The sequence below is a fragment of the Diplotaxodon limnothrissa genome, linkage group LG11 (assembly GCF_057381915.1).
Source record: "Diplotaxodon limnothrissa isolate DT_005_m linkage group LG11, D_limnothrissa_male_GT1.1, whole genome shotgun sequence".
Lineage (NCBI taxonomy): Eukaryota > Metazoa > Chordata > Actinopteri > Cichliformes > Cichlidae > Diplotaxodon > Diplotaxodon limnothrissa.
This window is the reverse complement of record NC_140606.1, coordinates 33,677,457-33,705,243: the sequence shown is the minus strand read 5'-3', so window position 1 is coordinate 33,705,243 and position 27,787 is coordinate 33,677,457. Positions and strand designations below refer to the sequence as shown.

Below are 27,787 nucleotides of genomic sequence, written 5' to 3'. Positions count from 1 at the left end.
GGACCAGATACGAGCGTCTGTTGGGGCTGCGCAGCTCACACCCCTTGGGTTCTTCAGCGGCTGTCCGCTCGGTTTAACTCGTCTCTTTTTGGAAATCATGGTGGCTAAAACCAAAAAGCAAACCGGGAAGAGTCCGGCGACCCAGACTGACCGCGACAGGAGCCCGCTTGTTTCGCCACCTGGCAAAAGTAACGTTAGGCGGCCAGGCAGGGAGGGCAAGGTTTTCAACAGCACGCATTCAAACGGGCTTTCGGGCATCAGACACAAGCTGGGGCTAACTCCGTCTGCAGCCGCCAAGCTGGGAATCACTCTTCTCCTCGGTAAGTTCAGAACCACTAGCTCGTTAGCTTCTTGCAGAACCACAAGCTAACGAGTGCTAACACTAGCAGCATTAGCAGCTCCGCTAAATTAAGTTATCTCCGCTGCCGATCACTTGGCTAACGTTAGCTCACCCTAACGGTACCTCTCTAGCGGTAGTTACCTGCTGTTGCTGTCCGTTAAAATCAAATGAAAGTGTCCCGTATTTCTTCCGCCTATATGCCACATCAGCTCCACACGTGTTAACAGGTTTTCTGGCAAACTTCAAGCTTGGTGTTCTCCTCTAAATGCACAATAGTTATAACCCCCGTATCACTCAAAGTCATCTCTCCTCTCTCCAGCGGGTTGTGGCTTTGCAAATCTAGCCTCCTTTCTCAGTGATGAAGTAGCTTTTTTTTCTGCAGTAGTTAAAGTTAATTCTTTCTGTTCACAGCTGCTCTGACTGGATATCTGCACTGGTAAGCTGCGCTTTTATCGGCTTTACCAAGTTATCGTTCACTAACTACTGTTACGTTTACTTGCTCTTACTTCACACATATTTCTCCCCCTGCAATTAGGTATCATCTCACACAGCTCTTTGAGAATGACAGGCACTTTTCACACCTGTCTAACCTGGAGAAGGAAATGGCTTTTCGAACAGAAATGGTAATTTGTTTTTCTTTTTTGTAAGGCAACAGCAGGATGCACAAATCTTTGATAAATATTGTCATCATGAATCTTGAAGGGCACAGTTTTTGTATGGCCGTTGTTTACCATCGTCTACCTTTATTTTGACATAAGACAGTAAAAAGTGTGAAATCCTTTGCTACAAAACAAGATGATCAAGGTCTAAATCATATTCATATTTAGCATGGATTCCCTTTACCATCAAAATAGCAGCAATTGTTCCTTGCGTTTGCTCATTTAACGGGGGGGGGGGGGCTGTTTGAGCAGATTGGAAAACTATTTTGGGTCTTTCAATAACCCCAAATTCAATCCCATGATGTTAATGTATTTGGCTATATTTCAGCCATGCACTACACCTGTTGCAGAGCAGTTTATTGTCCTTGTAGCTGAAGATACACGTAAATGATGTCCAAACAAAAACAGACCTCATCAGACCTACACTAAGAGGGCTTGGTGGTTCTGCTGTACTTAGATAGATATTGTGGTGGCTTTCTCTTTTTCTTTTTTCTTTTTCTTTTTTTTAGCTGACTTGTCTGATTTGATTACATGGTCACTGAAAATCAATAAAGAGCCATTGTGAGTGATTATTTTTATATATTTAACTTTGTTAACTTTGTTTTGGTTGAGATTTCGACATGTGCTGAGGAGGGATGGTGGATATACTGGAGAAAGGATGTTAAATATGGAGCTGCCAGGAAGGAGGAAAGGAAGAATGGCACAGAGATAATTCATGGATGTATCAAAGGAGGGAATGTAGAGGGTTGGTTGGAGGATGATAAGGATAGGGTGAACCCTAAAGGAAGTAACTGAAACAGGATGATGATTTTGTGGTCTCCTCTTCCAAGAGGACAGTGCATCCATCAAGCATGAGGGCTCCATGATTTGTGTTCAGCTATGAGAGGATGTGAATTATAGATTTGTGTTAATAACAGATACCAGCCCATATGAACATATGTGGTGGATTTTACACCCACGTGTTAGAAAGTGGTCTCCACCATCTTCATTAAAAAAAACCTTCACGTTTGAGCTGTTGTGGTAGGATGTGGGCCAACAACTTTCTCAGAGACGTTATGCCTCTAATTCTTTCTAACTATGTCATGATATATTTTATTTTGTCATGCTACCAAATGACATTGAGACAGATTAGATGTTGCCTTGATGGTATTGCATTAAAATAGGATTTCCAACATAAGAAGTGTATGCATCATTTGTAAGGGAATGTTTTTTTTTTTGGGGGGGGGGGGTTTAGTAGTTGTGCTTAAAATTTAAATGTGTTGAAGTTAGTCACACGAATCAGGCAGAGACAACTCTTTGGCTTTCACAACATGCACTTTTTTTTTTTAACATTTTCATCACATTTTATAGACCTCATCATTGCTGAAGTCATTAAAACTTAATGAGTAGATTGTTATTGGCAATAAATATTTGCTGCTGCCCCAGTGAGCATATAAGCACTGTCACGTTAGCCTTCTGTAAAACAAAATATGACAGCAGTTTGCATTTTTTTTAAAAAGGCCATCAAAATGAGATCAGCCTGGTTAATAAAGAAATGCGAGGCAAGCTCATCACAAAACATTCCTGCATAGTTAAGATGATGATGTTGTAATAATTTCCCAAAAACAGTGCTTCTATTTGACATGCAAACTGATTTCCAATGAAAAGTTGGTTAAAGTGAACTTTGACCCTTGAGCACACCAGCCAGAGTTGGTCAACAATAACCATTGCACAGACGTCAGCTGAAGTGAAAGGGGGAGAGAATAAATATTTAGAAGAAGACTTACTGTTGACTGATGACTGTAGTTAAGCTAGTTTCACTATGACTGTCCATTCAGAGAAAATCAAATCAGTAATACTTACCATGTTGGACTTTACAGTTGTTACTCATCTGTCACTTTCCACGTCGAACACTCGATGAAGAGCTGCACACAAGCAAAATTAACATTTGTGTCTATAAGCACTGCTGCTTTTTAGATCACCATCACTCTGTGTAAAAGCTGCTGATGTTTAACTGACGCTCAAGGTGAAAACTTTGTCAGATGAAAACAGAATACTTGTCTTGCCTTCCCCCTGCTGCGTGCTACCAAATGGGCTGCAAGCCATGGCCATCTGCTGAGCCCGTGTAACTCATTCCAGTTTCTTCTGTCGGAGTTGTAGTGCTGGAGTTATATTTAGTATCCGTCTGCTGCCTTTTTCTTTCTGTAATCTTCTGTATGTAATGTTCTTTTTGATACCAGGGTCTGTACTATTCCTACTACAAGACAATTATTGAGGCTCCTTCTTTCCTGGACGGCCTTCACATGGTCATGAACGATCGGCTGACAGAGCATCCGCTGGTTATTAACACACTGAAGAGATTCAACCTCTATCCAGAGGTAATATTGATTTTTGGCAAATTACCGTGCACATATTTCATTTGTTGCTCTCAGACTAAAATTATTCATAACTTTGAAATATTTTCAGAAGAAGATCAAATCTTCATTCTCGTGGGATGTATACAGTGAATCCCTTAGTACAAACAAAACTCTTTTACAGAAGGAATAAAAGGTTTGAAGGGTGAGGTAATTTTATCGTGAAGATGTTTTTAAGCTTTGAGATAAAAAAATAAAAATAAAAAAACCCACTTCATTAGTATTATATTGTTTGAAGTGTTGGCAGTACAAGAATCTGGATGCATTTAATGAGCCAAATCGGGTAATGCAAGTAATTGGAGAATTACATAACAACAGTTTATGAATTTAGCAAATAGATGTTTGGTGATTAAACTTTTTTAGTCTTTTAGATGATTGCTTATGTTGAATTTTGCTCCATGCATTTTCTCCTTTCATGCATCCCCTCTACTTTTTTCTCCCTGCAGTCTGCAGTCCTTTGTCATGTAGCAAATAGCAATAAGTGCAGTTAGAAGTGGTATACATGCCAGATTAATGCGCTTTCCTAACAATGAATCTTGCTGGATGGAGAAACCAGATTTGTTTAATTCTTTCTTTACATGATGGTTAAGAAATATGCTCACTGAAGATGAGTGAGTGAGTAATCAGGCTACTCTGATGGAACAAAATAAAGGAAAGAGATGTGCTGGAAAGCCAACGTAGAGAATTGTTGCAGAACAGACTGTGAAACAGCAGCGTTTTATCTCCATTGTCTTTTTGTAATTTTCTGAGAAGCCAAATTGAAAGTTGAATTAGGTTGTTATAGATTGCACAGCTTAACATTGATTCTTTTGTGTGTGTGTTTTTTTTATTTATTTTTTATTTTATTTTATTTATTTTTTATTACAGTTAGATGACTTTAAAGGCAGCACGGTGGCACGGTGGTTAGCACTGTTGCCGCACAGCAAGAAGGTCCTGAGTTCAATTCCAACATCAGGCCGGGGTCTTTCTGTGTGGAGTTTGCGTGTTCTCCCCATGTTTGTGTGGGTTCCCTCCGGGTACTCTGGCTTCCTCCCACTGTCCAAAGACATGCAGCTTGTGGGGATAGGTTAATTGGATAATCCAAATTGCCATTAAGTGTGAATGTGTGAGTGAATGTGAGTGCGAATGGTTGTCTGTCCCTGTGTGTTGGCCCTGCTACAGACTGGCGACCTGTCCAGGGTGTACCCCGCCTCTCGCCCTATGACAGCTGGAATAGGCTCCAGTGCCCCCCCCCCCCGCGACCCTGAAAAGGAGAAGCGGAAGCGAATGGATTGATGGATAGATGACTTAAAAAAAATAAAATAATATATGTATATATGTATCACATTAGTCTTTATTTATTTATGATCCCTTTTTGCAAACTCATAGACCAGAATCCAAATCATGCTAGTGTCTACTCCTCAGAAATAAAAGGGATAAAACAAGTAATTTAAAATTTGATGTTTAAACAGGATTTTTACATCCTGTCTGTTCTCCCCAGGTGGTCCTGGCCAGCTGGTACCGGATGTACACAGGTGTAATGGGTTACTTTGGGATTCCCACAAAAATGTGCTGGTCCATCAACAGAGGAGAGGGACTCACTCCTGTGGACAGCTGTGAAGGTAAACACTGTTGCCATGGCATGTAAGTCTTAACTAGAAACGTGCTCAGTTGTGTGCATTTAGACACACACACACACACACGGGTCAAATCTAATCCGTTCCCGTATTTCATCCTACTTGGTGACAGTTGTAGCCCCTTTGCTTGAATAAACGGTTTAGCTGTCACTTAAGATGCAGAGAAGTATAAATATCGCAGATTTGAGAAGTTTGGTAAGTAATTCTTGACCTCATTTAACAGTCCGGCAGTCGGCTAAGAGATAATTTTTAGGCCCGTGGTTTAAAAAAAAAAAAGAAGAAGTAGTAGTTAAGCTTAAGGCATCCAGGCATCCTCTGCAAAACTAACAGTTACTGAATAACATTTAATGCGAAAGAAGAGAAATATACTCATTGATTTTTTTTCTTCTAGCCTTGAGGGGGAAAAATGTTTTTAACCTTTTCCACATCTTTTTTTTTTTTTTTTTTTTTTAAAGTTGGCTCACAGTAACATTTCCTGGAAATTAAGTCTGCTAAGCGAAAACAAGCAAAAGCTGCTGTCAGCGTTCCTTTGTGAAGCTGCAGTCTCCATGTTTCTGTCGGTCTCATTAGTGAATGTGGCACCCCACGGCTGATGTACACAGGCTGTTTTCACAGTGTTTACATAAACCTGATGCAAGCTGCATTGCATTTCCTGTAACTGTCAGCCAGTATGTTATTTTTGTGTGGTTTAAAATTACACAGTAGAACGGAACAAGCGGTTTTGGAGCTAGATCCGTTTTCTGTTTGTCCAGTGATTTACCGTCACATCACGGAGATGATGCGATGCAGCTCTTAGCGATGTCAATGCATCTTCAATCTCTTAGTCATTGTTGCCGTGTAGGTCTGTTCTGTGTACCTTCTTATTATGCTGGAATCATTGAGAGGAGATCGTGCCAAGAATATAGCAGCGAGACGTCATTTAACTGAGCAATGAAGTGAACAAAACCTATTTGCTGTCACTAAAGTTTCAAACTTTAATCTCACCATCAGAATTTAGAGAATGACTTGTGGAACCTGCAGTGGGATGTGCAGTAATAATGTATTATTCCAGTTTGATGGTTTTTGTTTGGGGTTTTTTTTAACCCCACATTTTTATTTATTTATTTATTTTTGATAGGGCTGATCGTGACATGTTGTTTAATGTACTTCCTGTTGTTATGCTTCAACTTTGGTGTCATTCAGATATGACATTTCAGATGCTGTATAAAAACTGTTATTTTTGTCACCCATCGGTTTGCTTAACTGCTTATCCAGTTCGGGGTCATGGAGGTGTTGGAGGCTATTCCAGCCAACACTGGGAATGAGGTGGCATAAACTCTGGACAGGTCCCGGGTCTATCACAGGGCTAAATTAGAGACCGACAGACAACCATTCATACTCTGATTCATACCTACAGTCAAGTTAGAATTATCATTTAACCTAATATTCATGATCCTTTACTACGGGAGGAACCCATGCAGACACAGAGAGGACATATAAAAGACCTGAGTAGCATATATTTATCTCACACATACGATTACATATGGATTTTTTTTACTATAATTTTTTAAGTAGCAGAACTGAAAATTTTTGCAACACAGAGTCTGCAGGAAGTGATTAGTCTGTGGTGTCTTCATTGCAGAAGCGGAGCACAGAAATCCTACCTGTTTCATGGGTTATTTTTGCATGACCTAACTTATTCAATCTGCAGTGACCCAGTTTGCACACAAAATGCCTGCAAATGTGACTTTCAGATCATTAAACATGTAGGGGTGTGTGGGGGTGTGTTTTCAGATTACTCCTGTAATCAGAGATTTACATTCTTTTCGTGATTGCAGTCATTTTCAAGGGGTGTTAGGGTGTGTGAGATGACTGCAAAGTGGTCTGACAAAATCAAAGGTGAAGTTAAAATCATAAGTTCAAACATATTGGCTGTGCTAGTCAGTCAGAGAAACTTAAAATCAATAATGTTTCACACAGTCCACAAACTCACAGGAGGTATGTCTCCCATCAATATTTCACTGTAATAAGTTGTTAAATCTTGCAACAAAGTTTCTATGTTTGCATCAGTGATGTTAACTAAAGCATAATTATCACCTGTTCGATGGAGAAGGATAGAAGGCAGTCCTACAAGCAAAAAAAGTGCATAATGGATTTGCTTTAATTGGCATAGGCTGCAGTCCCCCGGTGACATGGAAGAGGATGGATGGATAAATGTACAAAGTCATTACTAATAGAAAAAATGTTAAAGCAAATGTTTCTCACATGCTGCTCAGCCTCCATGTGGGTGGTGCTCCTGCTCAGAGAGAGAATAGTAGGATGGCAGAGCTTAGCAGTATTATTCATACATTTTCCAGTTGCACTTTTTAACACAAGGAAAATCTTGCTAAAGGAGCATGAAGTGCTATTCTACATGACAAAATAGATAATTAGCAACAGTAAGGTGAACTGAAGTGAAAGTAACTGCAGACAGAGATGATGGGTTTGTTTCAAATCCTATGCGACGTGCAAATATACCAGTAGTTGAATATTGACGTACAGCTCTTGATCATTTACATTTGTAAAACATTATATCAGCAATTTCCAATGTCCAAACGATGTCCTCAAGTTACTACTTTCTAATAAGTCTTTGTGAAATGTAGGAAATTAGCTGGTCAATGGAAAAATAATCAGTTATCATGTTATCAAAGCTGAATTATATGTCAGAGAACTCTATTGGTAGCATTTAACCTGGATAAAAACTGCATTTCTGCCTGTCTCTGTTGCGCGCTCCAGGAATGGGTGACCCAGCGTATTTCTATGTGGCCTGTGTGTTCCTGCTGAACGGCATGATGATGAGCATCTTCTTCATGTACGGCTCCTACCTCAGGTAACCTCTCCAGCCCAGCACTCTCTCCTGACTCGCTCACATGGACACTAGTGAGGAGAGGATGATTTTTAAATGGTCCATCCCAATAAGCTGTCAGGCGTAGACCATTTGTCTGCTGTCTTGGTCAGATTTATAGATTTGAACTATCGGAAAGAAGATAACTTCTCTGAATCCGTCTGCTGCTTTCTGCTCTTCTTTTAATCCCACCTCATTTTCATTTTTCCTCATTAGTGGCAGTCGACTGGGTGGCGTTATTACCACATTGTGTTTTTTCTTCAATCACGGTGAGGTAAGTGCAGTTCCTTTAATATCTTTATCAGGATATTCAAATGTTGGAGCTTTGGGAAGTGTAAGCTTCTGAAATCTGTAAAACTCAAAATGAAAAAAAAAACCCTCAGAAAAAGAGAAGGATGGTTAATAGGGACTCGTTTCAGCCCTCAAAGGAGCTTAGAGTTGTTTTTGGCTTGCACTCAAAGCTGAATCCCTCCGCCTATCTTCTTCTCTCAAGTTTCCTCCAGAACAAATTTCAGTCAAGCGCACACTCGAACACATTTCTGTCCTTTCCCCGAGTGCTATGGCGGCTTGTGACAGCAGCATCTGTAATTTCCACTTTTTCGGAGGAAGTAGTAAAATGGCAGTCTGGCTGGGTAGTCGCTCCGAGGTCAGTGTTGACTGCATTAAAATAGAGGTGTGGGTGTTTATTAGCCTTTAGAGACAGGCTCACTAACCTGTGAATTATGCTTATGCAGGAAATCTAAATCGTCACTTGCTCTATTATCTGAAACTAATTTTAACTTTACGCTGTAACCTTCTGCATGACCTGACGTTCACCTCTCGATAAATGTAACTACACGTCGTGTGGACGCACACCACAACAACTTGAGTGGTGTGGAAGGTTGCAGCATAGGGATAAAAGGAGTTTCTGGTTACGATGTAGATTTCCTGCAGAAGTCTCAATCAAGCTCAACAGCAGGACCTAAGCAGACTGCTCGCTGGATCCGTGCACAGATAAAAGCTGCAACTGTGCAGTTTGTACCTTATTAGTCTACTGTTCCTGTTTTCACACTAAAATGGAGTAAGGAATCAAATTAATAAATCATTTGTTGGAATACAAGAGCTCCTTATTCTATATTCAGCATTTTACATGGTGTTATTTTTATTTCTTTTAATTTTATTTCAGTTTTTTCTGTTTAATTGTGAGTCTTTCATTTGTAATATTTTTACTTTGAAGTTTGGGGGGGGGGGGGTTGTTTTGTTTTTTTTCGGTATGGTATCTCATGTTATGGAGCTGCACACCTACTGCGCTATGAGCCACAATGCAATTCATGATTAATGCTATAGCGAGTATATAGAGCCATATCAATGTCAAAAGTAGACATTCAGAAAGTTAGATGCGATCCATTTATCTAAACTTGATTGTAGGCAATCACTTTATTTGAGGACTGAAAAGCATGAAGTACAGTCACAAAGAAACAGTCACACATCAGCCTAAAGTTGATTAACTACAGCTAAATGCAGTCACCGGCTTAAACTTTCACCTGCTTTATTTTATTCTGGTGAGGTGACCTAGAATTCATCAATAAATGTGTTCTCCTGCTACAGCATAGATTAAGAACATGCAAACCTCCTCACACAGTGTTTTTGCATTTAAGAAATCCTGCCAATAGACCGGTACCAGATGTCTTACATTAAGTGTCTGTAATCTCTACACAAGCTGTGTGTTACTATACAGTCTGTGTCAATATAGGATTAACTGAGATTTATTTATAAGCTGCAGAGGAGTAAAATGTATCTCTGTTTTGTTTTTTTTCCTCTCAAAGAAAATCAGAGCTATGTGAATTTGAGTTTGAGCAAATTTGATTCTTTTCTTGTCCACGTGTATTTTATCAGAGCACTCGAGTGATGTGGACTCCGCCTCTGAGGGAGAGTTTTGCCTACCCTTTCCTGGTCCTGCAGATGCTTCTTCTCACATACATCCTACGGTAAACTCACTCAGCGTCTCCACTGCTCTGCTAAATTCATATTGTTGTAATTTGGTAAAGTGTTTCAGAATGTTCAAAGGCATCATAACACACCCAAGCACATCATGAATAACTGTCATGTTAATACTGGTGTGGGACCTTGTTTTGCTTAATGAACTCCAAATGATGGTGGAAACATCTTTTGTGATTCTGCTCCATGTTGACATAATTGAATCACAAAATCTGTTTGCTGAATGACCACATCCCAAAAGGGCTTTACTGGTTTCAGAGTTGGTGACTGGGGAGGTCAACAAAATCTGATCTCAGTATCATGTTTATGGAATCCATACTTGGAGACTTTTTTGACTAGGGCTGTGCGATATGACCAAAATCTCATATCCCGATATAAGACATCTATCGTCCCAATAACGATATAAATCACAAAAATTTTACATTTTCTGTAAATTCTGTGAATCTCGGGCAGCTCGACTTGCGTGAAGTGCTTCCAGCTGGGCGTCGTGTACCTGGAGTCGAGTGTTTTAACCGATGCATGAAACGGCGTGCTGCGGGGAAAAGCTTGTTCTAACGTTTGAGTCTAAGGTTTATTTTTAGCACCTGACGGCTCTTTTCTCATCCGTAAACACTCTGCATACTCTTTCACGTGATTCAGTTTATTTTGAAAAGTCTCAACAGGATCTTGAGCTTTATTGTGAAAGGTTTATGTGGAAAATAAACAAGCGGACACGCGATAGTTTTACCGTCGTTGTTGCTAACGACAACGCATAAAAACGTGCTTGTCCGTCTGTAGTGTGGTTATATTAAATATAAGAGAAAGAGAGAACTTCAAGAAATGAATATAGCCACTACAGTTACCATCAAAACAGTGAAAAAATATTGCCGTAAACAGTTTATTTTGCAACACCACGAAACAAACGATAGCGTGAAATGAAACGATAGATGTTTTTATATCGTCATCCGATATATATCGTTATATCGAACAGCCCTATTTTTGACACAGTTCACTGCTCTGTTTGAAGATGATAAGTTGTAGCTATGAATGGATGTACATGGTCTGTAACAATACTCCGGCTCTGTGGCGTTCAAATGGTGATTGGAATTAAAGCTCAGAGTGTTCCAGAAAACATTCCCAATGCTATCACACCACCAAAAGCCTGGACCTTTGGATACTGTCTCAAGCTTTGGCAGAGTGGAGAATCATTAGACTAGCTGCAGTTTTTTATTTTTAGCCTTAAAATTTCCAGTTCGATTGATCTTGTGTTCGCTACAGCCTCAGATTTCTGTTGACCCAGGCATGGTTTTGTGCAATCGAAGCACAACTACCTAAAGGATAGTTGGCTAATTCTGAGCTGCTTTTCTGCTCAGCACAGTTAGCCGTTCTGTCTACTCTGACCTCTTATCAGCTATGAATCTCTGCCTGCTAAGCTGCTGCTGGATGGGGGTTTTTTTTGTTTGTGTTTTTCATTATTCTGGGTGAACTGTAAAGACTGATGTTATGCAAATTCCAGAAAATCAACAGTCTCAGCAATACTCAAACATCACTGAAATACCTCCACTTCCCAAATCATCACTGCCGTCACGTGATTGTCTGATCAGATTATATGACAATAAGCAGCTAAGCATAATATCCAGATAAAACGATCACCAAGTAGATGTCTGAACACATGTTCATGTAATCAGTTCATAATACCTACACCTACACGGCTCAGATATTATATGGTGCATTAGTTGGGTATATACTCTGCATGCCTAATTATATCCAAGCACTTGAACGGTTTCAAAAATATAAAGAAAGATGGGGAAGCATCTGTTTTTTCTTTTCATTTTAACACCCAGCTGGTGGTTGGCAGCTCAAGTTGTGTGAAAACTGTTTTGATACTGTGACTTCTCTTAGTGTCACAGTTAACAGTAAATTGAGAAGTACTTCTGTTTTATTTTCTTTTTAGCGTAACTTTGTCCATAATCAGGTTTCTGTATTACCATTAATGTGAGAGTGAATGTTTGTACATCTGTGTTTTCTCAAGCATTTTAATACATCTCATCTTATCTCTGCCACACCCTTGCTCTCACCACCTTTTCCCTCCATCTGTGTCTCTTCCCTCCCCAGGACACGGAACCCGAGCCGGACAGCTATGGTCGCTCTGGGCATCTCCAATTTGTGCTTTATGCTGCCTTGGCAGTTTGCCCAGTTTGTGCTGCTCACCCAGGTAAACGGGGCAAGATAAACATTGTGAGAGAATGTGGAGGGGAAGGGAAAGGGAGCACAGAGATTAAAGAGAAAATAGAGACTTGGAGAGAACAGAGGACTGGCAGCGCAGGTGCAAAAAATCAGACGCTGGGCAACATAGCAAAGAAATAAAAAAAATCAGAAAGACTGAAAGAAAAGGGATAAACTCAGGAGATTCAAATCATATAAAATTCAAAAAACATTCTTAAATTGAAATTTTTCTAACTGATTGACACATTTAGGTTAGTATAAAGAAGTAGTAAATTAAGGTTTGTGGGCTGGCAGACAGAAGAGTCGAATAACTTCAGAACAAACAGGTCACTGCAGCAAGCATATGTGCTTAGTAACAGTTTAGCCCACGCTGCTGCTGCTGCTGCCCCCTCAGGGCTCTGCTGCTTTTGTGCAGGGACTTTAACGCGGGACGTGTTGTTTCACAGATATTATTTCTTTGTTTCACATTTATAAGCTGCTAATTGAACCCATTCACCTCAGCCACTGCATGCATAATGCAATTCAAGGCCAAATACACCCACAAGCACTGCTTACTCATCAGTACAGAGGGAGTTTGATGTCAGTTGTTGGGTTTTACTATTTTTGGGGGGGGGGTTTGTTTTGTTTTAAAATTTGCAGTCACACAGTTAATTTTCTACAAGGCCTACAGTAACCCCCTTGATCAATTACAATGGTCAAACAGAATTTGATTATGATCAGTAATTGTATTGGCCAATTTAGAAAACCTTCCAACTGATTACATTTGAGTGTGAATTCCCATCACAAGAACAGGTACTGGACAGCGTCCCATCATGGTGTCCTGTGGGCTGGGTCCTTTGAAGTATCAGGGTTTTTTTTTTTGTTTCTTTTTGTTCGCTTGTTTGTTTTTTGTTAAAGCGCTCACTATAACTGTAGTTAGTTTTGTTTTACATTATCAGCAGTAACTCAGACTTGTTCCCAGTGGGTGCTGGTGGTCTTACCTCTGCTTTGAGCAGATGATGTAGTTCTTTATTCAGCAGCACCCTTTAGTTTGTGCTGGAGTGGTTTGCAGTGGGGATGTGAATGAGCACCTCCTAATCTAAGGCGTTCTCAGCTAGAAAAGAGTAGCTTGCCCACTCCAGGTGGGGAATGAGTTGCTGGTCTAAATCAAAGTTCTAGTATCTTGCGGTCTTATTTATAAATGAGGGAAGACTGAAGCAGGAGATTGCCAGATTGAGTGGTGCAGTGTGTGCAGAAATGTGGATCCTGTTCCAGTCTGTCATGATGACGAATGAGCCGAGACGGAAAGCGAAGATGTCGATTTTCCAGTTGACCTACGTTCCTACCATCCTGTGGCGTCTAGCTGTGGGGACTGAATGAAAGAATGAGATTGCCGAAACAAGCTGGAGCTGAAGAGTGTCATTTACCTAGAGCTCAGAGTAGAGTTGCTACTCTTCCACGTTGAAAGGAGCCACTTCAGACGGTTCAAGTAAATGACTAAAATGCCTCCTAGGTGAGGTGTTTGAGCATGTCCAAATAGGAGCAGACCGCATGAAAGCTGGATGGATGGATGCTAAATATAAAGTAGGGTTTTTATGTGATAAATACACTGACAAGACAACAGGAAATAAAGGGAAGAGGAATGCAGTAAAGGATCTAAGTGGTATTCGGGTTACATTTATAACAACTGCTATGTGTATTTAGAGAGTCACTTTATTTTAACTGTAATCTTTCAAATGCCGTGATGTATTCAGGCTTTGGGTTTAAGTTCTGGAAATGCACAACAAAAATATTATGTTAGAGTGCTTCACAAGATACATTATGTAATGCAATGCCATAAAAGCTTTAAAAAATGAGTTGTTACATGTAAAGTGCAGATTTTACAGTTTGTTTGTTTGTTTTATTGCACCCCATTTTCCCTGTTCTTTCTTGATTAATATACAATACTACAAATTACTGTTGGAAGGAAGGAATGTAAATTTCCCCTAAAGGCTCAAATCCAGTTTTGACATTAGCAACTTTTAATGTAAAGATAATCATGGGAATGTTATTGTTGTTTTGGACTTTTTTGTATGTGATGCATTAATGAGCTTTGTGGAGTGAATTGTTAAGGTAAACTACGCTTTGTTTTCCAGGTGGCTTCTCTGTTTGCTTCGTACATTCTGGGCTACCTCGCTGCTGCTAAGATGCAGTCCATCCTCGTCACTCATATGGTACAGTAGATAACTTTTCCTTTTGCAGTTATTTTGTTTCTAATGGCAAAACTTTACGTATTCGACACTAGTGTATTTGCATAAAGTTGAAATGTATTCGTTTAAAGCAATTTACCAAGATGTACAAGGTAGACTTTCTCTGAATCAGGTGTTGGGCATAAGTGAAAGTTTTCATTGCTCCTGTCCTCTGAGCTGTAACCTGCTCTCGCTCAGTTCTCCTTATCTCCCTCAGCTCCTCGGCCAGGAGAAATTCACATGAGCTGGTTGGACAAAGTCAGCAGAGACTTTGTCCTTGAAAAAGCTTTAAGGATACCACTGTGCATACATGAGTGCCTAAAAGACGAGGGTTGTGTGGGCAAGTTATTTCACACCACCAAGGACAAAAGGATATCTGTATTTGTTTGGAAACGTGTAAAGATATTTTTCTTTGTGGGTGTAGTATTTTGGACGCTTGTCCCTCTTTTCCACATTCTTTACCCTTAATCCTCTCAGCATGCCAAGCTGTTAGCCAGGGCCTGTGTGCGCCACTGATAAGGAGAAGGGCCTTTGTGGTAAGATGCTGGAGATTTGTGTCAGAGGAAGGCATATGGCTCTGCATAATTTAGAGAGTTTGGGAGTGATGACTGTGTGTGTGTGTGTGTTCAAGAAAAGAATAGACACAACCAGGAGTCGATGTCCTCTGTGACCTCCAGCTCGTGTTAATGAGCCTGAAAACTGTCATTAGTTACAGAGCGTACACATGTGTTCACTCATATGCCAATAGGATGTTTCTAATTGCATACAAAGCCTCAAAATATGTGAGCTACTGTTATAAAAATACCAGAAATACTTCCTGTCTGAATGGCAGCACTTCAGCATTTGATTATTCGGATATCATTTGGTTTCTAGGTTTTTAAGCTGCTTTTTTATGTGGAAATATGTAAGACATTTCTCTCTCCTACAGCATCCATCATGCTTCATCCCACGTTTTTGTTGCCATTTTAGTGACTTTGCAAAGTAAAAATCTTCCCAGATGCTTAATTGACTTTTTTTCCCCCTCAAAAAGCCACTGAGCGGAAAACCTTATACACAGGATGGCTTTGCAATCTGGGGTCTTGCTCTTAAGCAAGAAGTCAGCTCAGTATGTGAGCAATGAACCGCTCTCATTCTTCATTGAGCTAACACAAAGGCAGAGACTGAGTACTGTAAGAGAGAGAAAAGGAAAAGCTCTAAATTTTCAGTGTTGATTAGCATTATGAGAACCTGAATCTATGTACGGTACTAAGCAATCAAAGCAATTTTGATCAGTCGAAAAGCACTTTGACATTTTCTAGAGCAAACATTCATCAATATGACAATAATAATAATGATGTTTCAGTAAAAATATCTGTTCAGTGCCTGAATAACTGGTAACATTTTGACTGTCACCACCGAGGTTCATCTGGCAGTACCGTTTACGTTTCCAATACTCTGAGTTTAGACTCATCACAGAAGCCACAGAAGCAGAAAAATAAACCTTTTTATATATAAAATGCCAAAGTCTTTTTACAATCTGTAAAGCATTGCAGCGGCTTCATAATCGGTATAATTTTTCTAATAAGTATCTACAACATTTTTTCATAATAATTACAGCAGCTGCTGAAGCCGCTGGTTTGTCATCACTGTCAACATTATAAACAGGTCATTGAATAGGATTGTATTTTAGTTGTGGCAGTATATTTATGTTTTAATACATTAATGCATGTTTACATAATAAAAGTGTTGGTTTTTAAAAAAAAAAACCATACAAACGCCAACATCAACAGTGGCATGCAGACTATTAATACGCTGTATCCCTGACGATCTTCCTGCTACAGAAACGTTTTTTGCTGTTGGCAGTAAACATGGGACTAAGTGTTTTTATGGCAGCATTAGAAATACTGGCTAAACTTCAGCACTACCTGCCAAGCTCGGATGTTCAGCATTGTTTAATTGCACACACGGGTCATGCACATCATGCTGCACCAAATAGGACGGGGCTGCACTAAACGGCCCTCAGTGGTTTGAATACCACGTTCATGTGAGGAATGATGCTTTCTCTTTGTCCTCTTTATGCAGATCACACTCGGCGTCTGCTTTGTCCTGATGTTTGGTAACTCCATGCTCCTTACATCCTTCTACGCCTCTTCACTAGTGTCAATCTGGGTGAGTTGGAGGCTCCTGTATTACGAATGTTTAATCATTGATTGATTCAAGTCAGTCCTGTTTACTCCGATCAGTGATGCAGGTGGATTTAAATTTCAGCATATTTGTAAGAGTACACAGTTGTAACACATGTGTAACAGTAACTGCATTGAATTTTTTTCCTTTGGAGTGGAGTTATTCCACTTGCTTTTCACTTAAGATTTGTTGTTTTATTTTTTAGGTAATCATTGCAATGAGGGAGCGATTTGCTCAAGTCTTCAGACAAGGCATTGTCATCTGGGTACTAAAGAGTTTTATTATCTATGCTTTACTGCACAACTACATGTTTCCACTTTACAGTAATTGTGTCATTCTTACAACATTCACACACTTTTGAGAAGAAAAAATAAAACGAGAAAATGGTTGCATGAATATCCCAAAAACAAGTGTGTAGAGAGAGAGAGAGATCACATAATGTTGATCTAACAGAATAGAGTGTTCTCAGACAGTCGGGTATCCCTGCTGTGCTAAAATATTTGAAGCTAACATCTCAAAGAGTAAGCATGCTTTTGTTTATGTAGTTGTCCAGTCAGCCTCATGGTTTGACTGCTTTCTTCTTCACCACCATACATCGCCTGTCTGAATCTTATGTATGTATTTGAACATGTCAATCCACCAATGTCGATGTGGGGTTTTTTTTTCTGTACAGGTCATGCAGGGCCTGGCTTGGGTCGGCTCAACAGTTCTGCTTAAATTCCTGCTATCCACAGTCTTGGGTGCCTCTGATGATGTAAGTAACTCTAACTCCCCGTCTGTAAAATCAAACCCTTTTTCTTGACTCAACATTAATAATGGAAATGAACATTTTTAGGTCATTGTGTAGATATTAAGTAGATGAACCAAAAATGACCTCATAAGTGGGCTGATATAGTAGCTTAGTTAATATAAATGTAAATGGACTAGCCATATGGAGCACTTGAGCCATGTTTGATATTCACTATCAGAAAATGTCAAATTGAATTATTAAGAACGGAATTAAATATGCAAAATTTAAGAATAATTTTTTCACAGGGTGGATTAAAGTTTTATTCAAAAATGTATGTTTTCTAGGCTCACATCAGTGGATTAATCAAGTCTAAGTTCACGAGCTACAAGGACTTTCACACTCTGATGTATACATGTGCTGCTGAATTTGACTTCATGGAGTTGGAGGTAAATTCTGTTCCTTTGTCAGAGCTAAAAATTTGTCTCCCTGCCACTAAAGGATGACGAGTGATCACTGTGATTCTGAGCTGAAGCCTTCCCTGATAAAATCCTAGTCTCAGGCAGTTTTTTGAGGAAAATCTTGCCAGGTCTCACTTTTTAAAATGTCAGTGCTGTGAAGATGTCAGAAATGCTGTTAAAGGCCTGCTCCTTTGTATCAGAGCTGCTGGATTGTCTTACAGCAGGGCTGAGTGTGGAAGAAACCAGAACTGTGCTCTGAATTTGACAAGAAACAAAATCTGACAGCAAAACCTGGCAGCTCATTTTGGGCTGAGTTATGGGCTAGACAGTCGCCTGGTTTTGTGTGTGGTTTCTCAGCACTGCAGAGGAAACGGTGCATGCTTTTGGAACAGGCTGGCTCAAGCAAAATGCAGTGAAGCAGCTGTAATCAGTGCAGTCATATACTTTCTTAATGCTTTAAGATTCACTTTCTTTAATTAGCACTTTTCATTTTTATTGTAATCTGTTTATTATATATAGAATTGCAACATATCATGATTCATAATATTTTGGCCTTTAAGCATTTGCAGTTAATTATTGCAGTGCTCAATTAAGAATTTCCCAAACTGTTATTTATTTTTATAACCATGTTTGTATTTTAGTAGTAATTTGCTGTGCATTAGTCTCTCACTTGCCGGCCTCCTCCTTGAAATTATTTCAGCTTAGATATACTACAATGCTCAGATGTGATAGTTGTCCTCTGTCTCTGAAAGTATTATTGTAGGATATACCTAACAATATAAAGGGTCTTGAGGCGGCTGTTGTTGTGATTTGGCTCTATAAAAATAAAACTGAATTGAATTGTCTTCTTCTCTGCCTCAGACTCCTGTGCGTTACCTTAAAACGTTGCTGCTGCCCATCAATGTGCTGGTGGTTGCTCTCATTGCTGGCAGGGTAAGTCCTCTTGTAGGCATAAAACCATCCCTATGAAAAGGATAAACATTTGTTTTCAAAGCAGCAGACGGTATCAGGTGAGGTGTATTGGGAAGCCTTGCTCAGAACAGTTATGGGTTTCTCTTGGTCTGTGGGAAAATGGATGAAAATTAGCAAGATCTGTCTTAGTCACCGCTCTTTTTGTTCTTGTATCGCCTATGCTACAGTTTACAGTACATTCCTGCATATTGAACCATCGAAATTGCTCAAACAGCTAGCATTTGACTTCATAAGTCCACATTCTCACATTCAGCTGTTGAATGTCTGGAAGACTGGATGATTTTGCAGAAATCTTATGAAAGCAGCATTAATATGCAGTTTATGGCTATATAAATATCATGGTGTCAGACTGACACTAAAGGTACAAGTGAACATCGTCACCACACCATGGTTCATATGAGAGAAAAGGTTCCTTCACTGAAAAAACTCCAGAGAAGATCACACATACTGGCTCATGAGCTTAGATACTTTATATTTTTAAGCTTGAGGTGAGGAAATGTTGGCAGAAAAAGCAAGAAAGCCCAAACAGTCATGTGTATAAGAAATCTTTTGTTTTTTTAAAAATCTCAAACTCTTCTGTGAAGAAGAAATTATGCAGCATGACTGTCAGAAAGTGTCTGCAGCATGAAAGCTACGATCTCACCTTTCAGAACAGCAGGCAGTCAGACATAAAGATCAAATCACTTATTGAGCCGTGAGCTTCTGCTTCACAGCAGCTGAAAGACAAAGCTGCTGTCTGCTCTTGTTAGTTCACGTAGATTTCCTTCCATTCTTGTGTAGACTAAGAAGCTTTTTTAAATTCAGGTGTTATTGTTTCCGTTTCAGTAAACTACAGTTGTTTTATTTGGACTTGTCAGGAACTGATATACATTTTTATATTTAAGCCTTTAAGGAAGGGAAGGATGAAAAGATTTCCCCCCGATTCTGGTCACGCTAACATTTGTAGATGGGAAACATCAGAGGAAAAATATTTGAGGAAGTCCTATTTATATGATTTAATCTCATTATACCCTGCCCACGCTAAGCTAAGAACACATGAATCAGTTTGACAAAGCATGATATGCAGAGCATTTAAACATGAGAAGAAATATCCTTCGAAGTATTTGTCTTTTTCAGACCATCCAGGATATAGTCCGGTGCCTGAGGCACGGGGAGAAGACGTTGGCCAAGACTGAGGACGCTGACGAAGCTGCAGGGTGAGGCTTCCTCTCTAGGGTGATTTCAAGGACTTGATGCATTCTGTTGATCAAACAGAAACTGTGTTTAACTGGGAAAATAAAATGCTCTAAAATAATGCAGTGTCTTACCTTTAAAAGTAAAATAATGGCTTGATTTTTGTTTTGAGTGGGCAGCTGGCTTCACATATTTCTGTTTTGTGTTGCAGGTCTGAAATAGCTGCAAAAGGAGAGGTGAGAAAAATACTTACTTCATTTATTTTTTTTGTTAAATATATGCAGATATAAAAATTATCTTGACCACACCTCCACGTGTTCCCTTTTCCTAAACCTGTTTTATATGATTATATTCTCCCGTGCAGTGAAGTCTGCTCAGTTTCTATGCCCCAGAGTGATTTTGATCCCTTTTCTCATTACCAGGAAATCAAAGGCATTTTCCCCTTCTGCTATGAAATCCCACTCTACTGCCTTTTGTCTGCTTTCTCCCAGCTGCTTCATGTCATTTTCTGTAATATCTCTCTCTGGGCAGTAAAATGTTCAGATGTTCAGTTTCTAAAGCTTGCCTATATAATGGCTCTGATGGTCTATAAATGCTCAGAGAGGAACACTTTCTCACTGCGCAGGAAAATACAGGTTAAAATGTACTGAAGAGATCACAGCTAAGGAGCAGATCGCAGTGCTGTTTCTGATTGTAGTTAATGACAACTTCCACTGTTTGTTTTTTTTAGTTTGCAGTATGTGCATCACAAATTTAGATCAAATAAATTTGATTGCTTAATCCAATCCTACATCAAATGAGCGACACTAACATTACTGAAATGCGTCTGCACTTTATGTCCGTAAACAGCACAGCTGTCATCTGTGACTTTTCCATCTGTGGCGTTGAATCCAGAGTTCTCAGTTGGCTAATTGTCATTTAAAACAGAGAGCAACAGGAAGGCGAGCATTAAGACACACCATTATAGACTAAATACTGAATTTAAATTCAAATAAAACATAGTGGTTTTGTTAATACTTTTTTTAATAGTTACATTTTTGTGTTCAAAGATGATTTTGCAGGCATCGTAACATTTGCCATCCTTGACAGGTATGCCAATGTCATTTGTGCCATTGGCATACCTGCCAGTTCTGGTCTTATCAGGCAAATGCTGGTTTATCAACATAGATCTCACAAAAAGACCCCACGACCTCACCCCACCCTCATAAAGTCTGTTTTTCAAACGTTGGTCAGAAACATGCACACACGTAACCTAATATAGGTCATAATGTAGAGCACAAAAAAGTTGATACGGTCCCACTGTTTGGTTGATGCCCTTCCAAAGCCCTGACTAGCTCTCCTCGTGTAACGGCCATCTCCTCCACACTCTGGAGACTATGTTGGCAGACATAGCACACTGCCTTTGCAACCTGATTGGGCTGCAGGTTCTCTTTTATGCTCCCAACTGTAAGAAGGATAGTAACAGATACTGAGAGAGAGTAATGGCCTGTAGTTACCACCTGAAAAGCCGTTCTCTTTCTGTGGCGGCTTTGCTGTTGTCTCTCCAGTGCTCCTGTTTTTACTTTGATTTGCGCCTCAGGATGTAAAATGGGTTCACAATAGATTCTGCTTCCTAAGTGAACTGATTGATATCTCTAAACGTAACGGACTCTGTGTTTTATTACAGTGATTCATTTATTTATTTTTTTGTCTGAGCAATACATTTAAAAACAGACCATCTATATATTTGTTACACCTCAAAGGTGGACACACTGTAGGCTTGTATCCACAGATGAAACATTGAGCTTTTTGAACTGGTATCTACATATAGAATTTTTCCACTCTAAGGAGTCAAAGTGCTTCTTACTGAAAGCCACTTGCACTCTTTCATGTGGTGCGATTCAATGAGTTTGGGCAGTCTGGGGTTCAGCATCTTGTCCAGCAGCACAACTGCGGTTGCTAGACAACCAGCTGTCCCTCTTGAGCCACAATGGCTCAATTTTTGCTTCTTAAATTACTTACAATATATTTAAATTTCAATCATTTGACAACTTGATCAAATATTTTAGCAGAACCTGACAGTAAAGAAAATATCAGGTCTATGTTCAAATATACACTCTGCCCTTTAATCAGTGTGAAAAGCACTTTGTGATAAGTAGTCATTAAGGCAGCAATGAAAAATACTATGAAATATGAATTTATATAGCAATGTCAGTCAAGTTGTGTTTTATGAGTCAAACAGATTTTGTGAAACACTCGGCTACAGAAGAGTTTCTGGTAGATGATTGTGGATTTGTTTAATTTTCTGTGTGTCCGTTTTGATTCGATCTGTGTGTGAACCTGTTTCTCTGTAGATGGCGTACCACAGTCTGCAGCTGGTGGCTTTTGCTGTCCTGGCCATCCTCATTATGCGCCTGAAGCTCTTCCTGACGCCACACATGTGCATCATGGCGTCATTGATCTGCTCCAGACAGGTCTGTCTCTCAGTGATGCACAAAAGCAAAACAAAAAAACTGCTTTCAATATTGTTTTACTTACAAAGTCTCCTCTTTACTTAAATATAATGAGTATGTTCTGTCCCTTCAGCTCTTTGGCTGGATTGGGGAGAAGTTTAAGCAGCACACTGTGGTTTTTGCTGTATTGGCCATCATGGCCATACAGGGAATGACCAATCTGCAGGCCCAGTGGGCGATCATTGGAGAGTTCAGCAACCTGCCCCAGGAGGAGCTGCTGGACTGGATCCAGGAAAACACCCGTCCTAGTGAGTGACCTTGCCTGATTTCATCGCTACCGAGCAAACAATAGTATTAAACAAGTATTAAGATTAATAAGCAGCTCGCCCTGATTGCAGCATAAAATTTTAAAGTACCGTATTTCCCGGACTACAAAGCGCACCTGAATATTAGCCGCACAAGCTAAAATCAGGGGAAAATCCTGTTTTGTACATACATTAGCCGCACCTGACTAAAAGCCGCAGGTGTTTCAATGTTGACTTATCATATGTAAGAGAATATGCACAAAGGGAATTGTCAGGAAAGAGATGGCTGTTTGGAGACACACCCCTTTTATTAATATTTTGAAAAACAAGTTATGGGTACATATTTGCACATGTAGTACATAACAGTAACCTACAGCACACCAGAAAAATAGATTCGGACTACCTTTTAGGCTCAGGTGCAGTGACACGGCTTTAACAAGAAGAAAAGTCAGTCATTCACCACCATCTTTCTCTTCTTCCTGCGCACTAAAACCACCAAAGTCCTCTCCTCCAGTGTCGGATACAAACAGGCTCAGGATGGCTTCGTCATCCACTCTCCGCTTCTCTCCTTCGTTGTCACTTTCAAAACCAAAGAAATCCTCATTGTCAGTGTCGGAGTCCTCCTCTCCATCATGCAGCAGTCCAGCCCTTCAAAATCCGGTGGTGATCGTGGATGTTTTCCCAGATGAATGTGCCTGATCCCATCTGCCGGTGGATCACTGACTTCCTGACGGACAGGAAGCAGCATGTGAGGCTGGGAAAGAATGTCTCGGACTCCCGGACCATCAGCACCGGCTCCCCTCAGGGCTGTGTTCTTTCTCCTCTGCTCTTCTCCCTGTACACCAACTGCTGCACCTCCACCCACCAGTCTGTCAAGCTAATCAAGTTTGCAGATGACACCACCGTTATCGGACTCATCTCGGACGGGGACGAGTCTGCCTACAGGAGGGAGGTTGAACGTCTGGTGTCCTGGTGCAGCCACAACAACCTGGTGCTGAATGCCCAGAAGACAGTGGAGATTATTGTGGACTTCAGGAAGCACACAGCTCCACTCCCCCCCATCATCCTGACTGACACCCCCATCACCTCTGTGGACTCGTTCCGCTTCCTGGGTACCACCATCACCCAGGACCTGAAGTGGGAGCCCACCATCACCTCCGTCATTAAGAAAGCCCAGCAGAGGATGTACTTCCTGAGGCAGCTAAAGAAATTCAACCTGCCAACACGGACGATGATGCAATTCTACACTGCAATCATCGAGTCCATCCTCGCCTCCTCCATCACCGTGTGGTACGCTGGAGCCACTATCAGGGACAAACAGAGACTGCAGCGTGTTGTGCGCTCTGCTGAGAAGGTGATTGGCTGCAGACTGCCATCTCTGCAGGACCTGTACACCTCCAGGACACTGCGGCGTGCAGCTTGGATCTCAGCTGACCCTTCTCACCCTGGACACAGTCTGTTTGACCTGCTCCCCTCAGGCAGGAGGCTCCGGTCCATTCGCACCAGAACCTCTCGCCATAAGAACAGTTTCTTCCCCTCTGCTGTCGGACACATGAACAATAACCGTATGACTGTTCCCACCACTAACACATGACCCTACGCTGTGTTCACTGCATCATTCCATGTTTGGCACTGATCACCACCTGCACTCATGTATATATCATGTATATATCTATCCACTTAGCACTTTTAATTCTTATTCTTATTTTTATATTTTTATGACAGTATGTTTGCACTGAAGCACCGCAGCAATTTCCTAATGTTGTAAACCTGCTCAACATTTGGCAATAAAACCCTTTCTGATTCTGATTCTGATTCACACTTTTCCACGCTGTCAGATTCCACCGGTGGAGTTGGGCATAACTTGCTTTTCGCAAGTTTATCGCTGCTCATCATCCACGCCTCCCGCTGAACGCGTAGCGCTACTTTGAAGTTTGTTTTTCGCGCTACTTCGTACGGCACTACGTTGCCTGGCGGACGGACATGTGACTAACATACCACTCTTGAACCCCGATCCTTCCGCCAGGCAACGTAGTGCCGTACAACAGCGGAACAAACAAAACAAATCGTCTTACGATATCACAAAAATCATGGACAATCCATAGAAAAGCCGCACCTGACTAAAAGCCGCAGGGTTCAAAGCTTGTGCAAAAAGTAGCGGCTTATAGCCCGACAATTACGGTATATTCTATTGTTATAAATTATGAAGTACTGTATATAATCTAATGAATGAAAACTTTCCTGTTTGATGCTCTGCTTTTGGTTTGTTTTCTTTTTATTTGGTTTTTGCTTTGATTGCAGATGCTGTGTTTGCTGGAGCGATGCCCACCATGGCCAGCGTAAAGCTTTCCACTGGTCGGCCTATTGTCAACCACCCTCACTACGAAGATGCTGGGCTGAGGTCAGAGGAATCTACAGCTCTTCTTCAATCTCCAATCTAGCATTAAATTAGCTATAAAAGATTTAAAATGACCATTCTTCAAATGATGATTGTGCTACTTTTCACTTCATTAACTTAATTCTGGAAGCAAAAATGTTGGGTCAATTTTTCCCCACATCAAAAATACAGGTCCTTTATTACCTTTTTGTTCTCATCCCACTGCTTTATCACACTTTATAACATTGTTGATTCTCACAGAGAGAGAACCAAGCTGGTCTACTCCATGTACAGCCGCATGTCTGGAGAAACCGTTAAGAGGAACCTCATGAAGCTGGGAGTAGAGTTTTTCATCCTTGAGGATTCGTGGTGCACCAGGCGAACCAGGTACTGCAACAGCACCGCTGCTCCTTTCACTGTCGTGTGCACAGTAGACAAGCTTAAGTCGACCCCCCTACTGCAGCAGTCCACGCTGCTAATGAAGTTGCACGATTAAACAGTCAATTTGTGTTTATTATTATATTTACAAAATGCCACAGTTTTTGTGTTGGTTGTATCATTTTATTTTGTTGTATTTATCCGCGATACCTTAAAGGCCAGTCCGTAAAAATATTGTCTGACATTAAACCGGTCCGTGGCGCAAAAGAGTTTGGGGACCACTACCCTGCTGGACAACTTTTACTCCTTTTAGGCAAACAGTGCAACCATTAAGTTTGCTGTTAAATCTGTTTTGACCACTGTTAACACAACACAATAAAAATTTGAAGAATATTTTCAAAAAGGGATTAATTAAAAAGACAAACAAAATGGAATCGAATTCAACTTTGTCATTGCACATGTCACAAGTACAAGGCAACGAAATGCAGTTTGCATCCATCCAGAAGTGCTTTAGCCATGATATAGATATATTTCAAATATATATTAGCAATAATATAGATATATTACAGAAATGGGTCTGTTATAGGTATGTTACAATGTACACGGTATGAAGGTATGTTATGAATATGCAATAACTATAAGTATGTATAGGCTATGAACAGGATATAAATATGGAAACTATACAGAAATATGAACTATGCAAGTTATAAACAGTTGTAAACAGTTGTAGAACTATAATTATTGTATTGTACAGAATGATTGTTTATACAGAATTATACAGTAGTGCAGTTAAGATAAGTGAAATATGTGGATAATTTCTACAGAGGCTGTATAAAGTGCTAGTGGTTGTGAGTGTTGGTTCAGTCCATGTTATTATTGTGTGTATGAGGGTACAGTTGTCCATTTGTTTGTTTTTGTCCATTGTGTGTGTGTGTGTAGGTGGTTGTGGGTGTGTGTATGTTCAGTCCGTGAGTTTAATGTGAGTTCAGGAGTCTGACAGCTGTGGGGAAGAAGCTGTTCCGGTACCTGGTGGTCTTAGTCCGGAGGCTGTAGCACCTCCCAGAGGGCAGTAGGGTGAAGAGTCCATGTGCTGAGTGACTGGAGTCTTTGATGATTTTCCCAGCCCTTTTCAGACACCGCTTCCTGTAGATGTCATTTATGGTGCTCCGGTGATGCGCTGGGCAGTTTTCACGACCCTCTGCAACGCCTTCCGGCCCAAAGCAGAGCAGTTCCCGTACCAGACTGTTATACAGGTGGTCAGGATGCTCTCGATGGTGCAGCGATAGAGGTTCACCAGGATGTCTGAGGACAGGTGGTTCTTCCTCCGAGTCCTCAGGAAGAAGAGGCGCTGGTGAGCCTTCTTGTCCAGCTTGGAGCAGTTGGTCGTCCAGATGAGATCCTCGGAGATGTGGACTCCCAGGAACTTGAAGCTGCTCACACGCTCCACAGCCGTCCCTTTAATGTAGATGGGTGGATGTGGGTCAGCAAAATGGTATCCCTGAAACCTTTAACATTGCCTTTTATCTTATTTAATTCTTGTTTATCTTTCTCATTCTTCCTCTCCATCAGACCTGGGTGCAGCATGCCAGAGATCTGGGATATTGAGGACCCCCAAAATGTTGGTAAAACCCCCCTCTGCACCCATATTTCCAGGAACTCTCGACCCCACTTTACCACAGTCTTTTCCAATGACATTTACAAAGTTCTCAAAGTCCCCAAAGCCACCAAAGATCTCAGATAACATCGCTGGACACACTGGCTCAACACCAAACTGTTCTTTGCGTCACTTCTTTGTCGTGCATTTTTTGGTCACTCACTGCCGTTGCTGCTTTTTACTTCCCGAAAACCCCGGTTCCACATTTCTTTTGTTACTCTGATTCACCAAACGGTGGCTCAAAAACAGGTTGGACATAACAAACAAGTATGCCATGAGTCTAAAACCTCTTGGTGGCATCACAGCTCTCAGTATTTTTAATTCAAAGTCTCTTTCCAGACTAGCTATTGCTGCGTTGTTGTCACTAGTGATGTTCATTATATGAAAGCCAGGCGGTGGTGGTTGTAGCTCTCCATTTAGCTTCCTGGCATTGGTCTTGTTACATATATTCCTTATTTTAAGGGATGCTCTACTTACATTTGTATAGTGTTTTTCTTACTGTGTAGACCCAATTTTGACTTTCACTTCAGAAGTAAACTTTTGTCTGGCAAGACCAATCAGTGATGTCCACATACTGTGAAGCAATACCCTCTGCAAACCTGGCAAAAGCTGACTTCTTCTATTGTTATGCACAGTGTTGATGTATGAAACGATTTTTCAGTAGTACACTATTTTTATAATTTATTGGTGTCACCGTTTTTATGCAACTTTAAAAGTGTTGAAACATTTTATTTTCAAGCAAACAGTGTTTTGAGGCTTTTGGGAGTCTAGGAAGAAAATAATGTTCTTGTGTTTTAAAATGTACATAACATTGATGTCTATGTGAACTGAATTCACTCAAAAAACATTTTAGCTTAATTGGGAGCAGAGCTTTTGTTGTTGCTT

The 27,787-nt window shown here is 40.5% G+C and overlaps 1 protein-coding gene across 3 annotated transcripts; it reads left to right on the top strand.

Moving 5' to 3' along the window:
- dpy19l1l (dpy-19-like 1, like (H. sapiens)) lies at positions 1 to 27,663 on the top strand. Of its 3 annotated transcripts, none has more exons than XM_085366663.1 (22): positions 1 to 320; positions 752 to 776; positions 876 to 963; positions 3,219 to 3,356; positions 4,873 to 4,993; positions 7,763 to 7,856; positions 8,088 to 8,145; positions 9,747 to 9,838; positions 11,943 to 12,042; positions 14,168 to 14,245; positions 16,322 to 16,408; positions 16,629 to 16,688; positions 17,097 to 17,177; positions 17,498 to 17,599; positions 18,473 to 18,544; positions 19,700 to 19,779; positions 19,968 to 19,992; positions 22,090 to 22,209; positions 22,322 to 22,496; positions 24,795 to 24,894; positions 25,132 to 25,257; positions 26,818 to 27,663. In XM_085366663.1, the coding sequence occupies exons 1-22, from the start codon at positions 98 to 100 to the stop codon at positions 26,987 to 26,989; spliced, it is 2,217 nt and encodes a 738-aa protein (XP_085222789.1). In that variant the 5' UTR covers positions 1 to 97; the 3' UTR covers positions 26,990 to 27,663. The 3 variants fall into 3 exon arrangements, with proteins under 3 accessions (XP_085222789.1, XP_085222790.1, XP_085222791.1); XM_085366664.1 differs by having other exon boundaries at positions 26,188 to 26,885; XM_085366665.1 differs by lacking the exons at positions 752 to 776; positions 876 to 963 and having other exon boundaries at positions 270 to 320.
- The last annotated feature ends 124 nt before the right edge of the window (positions 27,664 to 27,787 follow it).